Raw genomic sequence first — 3161 nt, 5'->3', positions numbered from 1 at the left:
ATGCACCCCCTGGTGGATCAATGATCCATTGCAGCTGGCTTCATTATAATTACATTTATTTATCACGGGTGCGGTCTCTAGTCACGCAGGAGGTTTTCCTTTGAGCGAAGGCAGACCCCGTGCCGGCCACGACCCTCGCGTTTCAAACTGTCTGAAATGAGTTGCTAAATCTGTATACAACCCAATTTGTGTTCTTTGAAATTTAAAAGGATATTGCATTGTGTTTGTTACTTTCGTTGCAGTTGTATATTTCTCAAGTGTAATTTGGCTTGGCTTCCAATTTGTATGTACATGCTTTTATTTTGAAGGAGAGTTAGCGCTGTTGACAGGAAGTTGCTGTTGCTATGGAAACAACGTGAAAAGGAGCGGAGATTAACGGATAAAAGTCATATCTACATATAAAGACGGAGAAAGTAAACGATAACGGTTATGGTTAAGTGTTAGCACCCCCCGAAGAGGCACAAGCTCTTACGTTGATATTGGAGATTTCAATAAATTCAATTTGGCAGCCGCAGTGCCAAATTAAAAAACGAATATCCGAATAACGAAATTGAAAACCGAATAGTAGCCCAACAACCGAGTATTCGGGTACAGCCCTATCGCATTTACAACAACATGTTAAAACAGTAACTTTAACATTTATCTTATGATCTGTGTTTTTGATGGAATAAAGTATAGACATAATGAATAATAATCAAAAAATAAGTAAAAAATACAACCAAATCAGATCCGAATTCAAACATGGCAGAGACCCAGGCTGTAAAAAAACGAAACATTTCATAAAAAGGGAGAGCATCAGTGTGGCCCTCAGGCTCAGCGTGGTCACTCACATGCCACCTTGTCGCTGGGCACAAAACGGATCTCTGTGATCACTCCTTCTTCATCTTCATCACCACTGTCACTGCTGTTGTCTTCTTCGTCATCCCCGGCTTTCTCTGCCATTTCTACCACATTCTCCCCTGCCAGGACAGAAGGTGACACACATGGTTAAAATACAGCTTTGTGAATGATCCTCCGAACATTGATTGCATCCTGTGTGTTTCTCTCACCTTTGATCTTGCCGTTGACCATGACGTACAGGTGCTCCTGTGGGTAAGCGCTGACGTCTCTGGAGATGGCATGCAGGCCGATGTTGGGATAATCCAGAAAGAATCCCAGCCCCGAGCCATCAAACCATGACAGCTGCCTGCCAAAAGACACATGCATCTAACAGCTGATGCTTCACATAGTGTCCACACACATAGAATAAAAAAGTTACATAATTGCATTAAGGTACATTTAATGGTACTTCCAGGCATCCAGAACAAGTTTTACAGACCGTGGGAACATTATTCCCAATTTCAGGAAGTGATTTGGAATGGAAAGTCAGGCTAAGTGAGAGTCAGTGTCTGAAAGCAGCTTCGGGCTTATGTTCAAATAAAAACAACCTGACTGCAGGGCTGCAACTTCACTATTTTTTATAAATAAATGACCAACTATTGCAAAAAAGTGCTTTTTCAAGACAATTATAATTATGTATAACCAATTTGTATTCACTCATATTAATAATCACAAAATAAAATCAATTAAATCCTCAGATTTGAGAACCGATCTGACATTGAAACGTGAACCGAAAATCTGAAAATAGTTATTAATATTTTGATCTAGTATTAGGTAGATCCTTTCACCTCTACCTGTTACACATCCTACAAACAACTCGTTTGTGTATCTGCTACAGATTTGCAAGTCTTTGTAAAATAAAGTGCTTCTAACTTTTTCACCACTGTACTTTTTGGGTGACAAATTATGTGTTTTTTCATCCAATACATTTGTAATTATTATTTTGAAAGTGACTACTCCGGAAGTGGTTAGCACGCCGAGTGGAGCATCTGTTTTTAAAACGCTCTATGCTGTTTATTGGTTTATTTTAACACAATTCATGTATTTAACTCTAACAACAATTAAGATTCAACACATTAAGATTCAACACATAAACTAACACTGGTGTTGTAAAGACAAAAACAAGCGCCACGTGCATCACTTACGTTTCTGCGACGTACAGCGTGCCGCAGCCCAGCTTCTGGCCGTCCATCACCGCCATGGTCTCGGCTTGCTCGTGCCGCACTCCCTCGGTGGGAGGATGGAGGTCTTTCAGCAGAACCATCGTTAACGTGTGCCGGAGGGTAGAGACACAGGACCCTGGTGACAGCAAGAAGCTGTGTGTTCTATTTCGTGCCACAAAAGCTTGCTGATGTACCCCGTATAACTTGTGTGAGCCGGATGCGGATAAACTGCGAGCTATACGGTTCTTCTCTGGGATTACCTAAACCAGGCCGAGGCCTCCGGAGAGCAGGAAACCGGGGCGGACAGTCTCAAAACACACTTTAAGGAAATTGTTGAAGAACTCGTTGCTCCTCGCTGTAGACCTTTCGAAGCTGAAATATCGCGGCAAGATAACTCCAAGCAATACGTAAAAAAAAACAATAATCACGTGACTCCCGCGAACAAAGCGTGGTTGGGTTAAATTGATGGTTACGTCTGTTTTACGTAACATCCCTATTCCTGAAGCCATGCTCCGTAAAACATTGTATGTACAAGGTTACTACCGGAAATCTTTGTACGAGGGGCGGATCTACCGGGGTGGCATGGTGGCAACTGTCACCCTAAAAAATAAAGAAAAGTTGTGGCTAATCGGACATTTATGAGAGAAAATCTCTAATGTCTGAGTGCAAGTGAATGCTGCACAAGACGCGAGCCTTGTAACCCCGGCCCTGGCGCGAGCGTGGAAATGTGATTGACGACGATTTCATTTGAACGGGACGGCGCAAAACGAGAAGCATTCGGACCCAAGTAGACGGAAGGAATGAGGTATTTGCGGTCGACAATGACAGAGAAGAGACTGTCAAGTTTGGCTGTACTCAGCATTGAATCAAAACTCACTAAAGCTTTAGATCTTAATACGTTTGTGAGGCGTTTTGCTGCACAAGATGGTAATCGCCGCATTCAGCTATTATAGGCATGCCAACTTGATGCTCTGCTCACGGATGACTCGATGAGCATAAAAAACTGTTAAGATGATGACCTTACACGTTTAAATATATATTTTTTCTTTGTTGGAGTCTGCCCCCAAAAAACTGTTTTAAGTCCTGAGAAAGTAAAATAAGACGGTGTGTAAAACTACA

The 3161-nt window shown here is 42.0% G+C and overlaps 1 protein-coding gene across 1 annotated transcript; it reads right to left on the bottom strand.

Annotated features, from left to right (window-relative positions):
* Positions 1 to 792: 792 nt before the first annotated feature.
* clns1a (chloride channel, nucleotide-sensitive, 1A) lies at positions 793 to 2600 on the bottom strand. Its single transcript, XM_010786283.1, has 3 exons — positions 2025 to 2600; positions 1050 to 1186; positions 793 to 959 (listed from the first exon to the last, which is right to left on the bottom strand). Exons 1-3 carry the CDS (start codon positions 2141 to 2143, stop codon positions 823 to 825), a joined length of 393 nt encoding a protein of 130 aa, XP_010784585.1. The 5' UTR covers positions 2144 to 2600; the 3' UTR covers positions 793 to 822.
* Between the last annotated feature and the right edge of the window lie 561 nt (positions 2601 to 3161).

Source organism: Notothenia coriiceps, unplaced genomic scaffold (genome assembly GCF_000735185.1).
Source record: "Notothenia coriiceps isolate Sejong01 unplaced genomic scaffold, NC01 NC01_scaffold00028969, whole genome shotgun sequence".
NCBI lineage: Eukaryota > Metazoa > Chordata > Actinopteri > Perciformes > Nototheniidae > Notothenia > Notothenia coriiceps.
The sequence above is the reverse complement of the archived record's forward strand: the minus strand, read 5'-3'. Positions and strand labels throughout refer to the sequence as shown.

What these genes read in the sequence shown, in the direction of transcription:
- clns1a (XM_010786283.1), bottom strand. Translation starts at nt 2,143, where the DNA reads ATGGTTCTGCTGAAAGACCTCCATCCTCCCACCGAGGGAGTGCGGCAC. An exon ending in ACGCTGTACGTCGCAGAAAC is followed by an intron (nt 1,187 to 2,024) that starts GTAAGTGATGCA and finishes GTCTTTTGGCAG; the next exon opens with GCAGCTGTCATGGTTTGATG. An exon ending in GGTCAACGGCAAGATCAAAG is followed by an intron (nt 960 to 1,049) that starts GTGAGAGAAACA and finishes CTGTCCTGGCAG; the next exon opens with GGGAGAATGTGGTAGAAATG.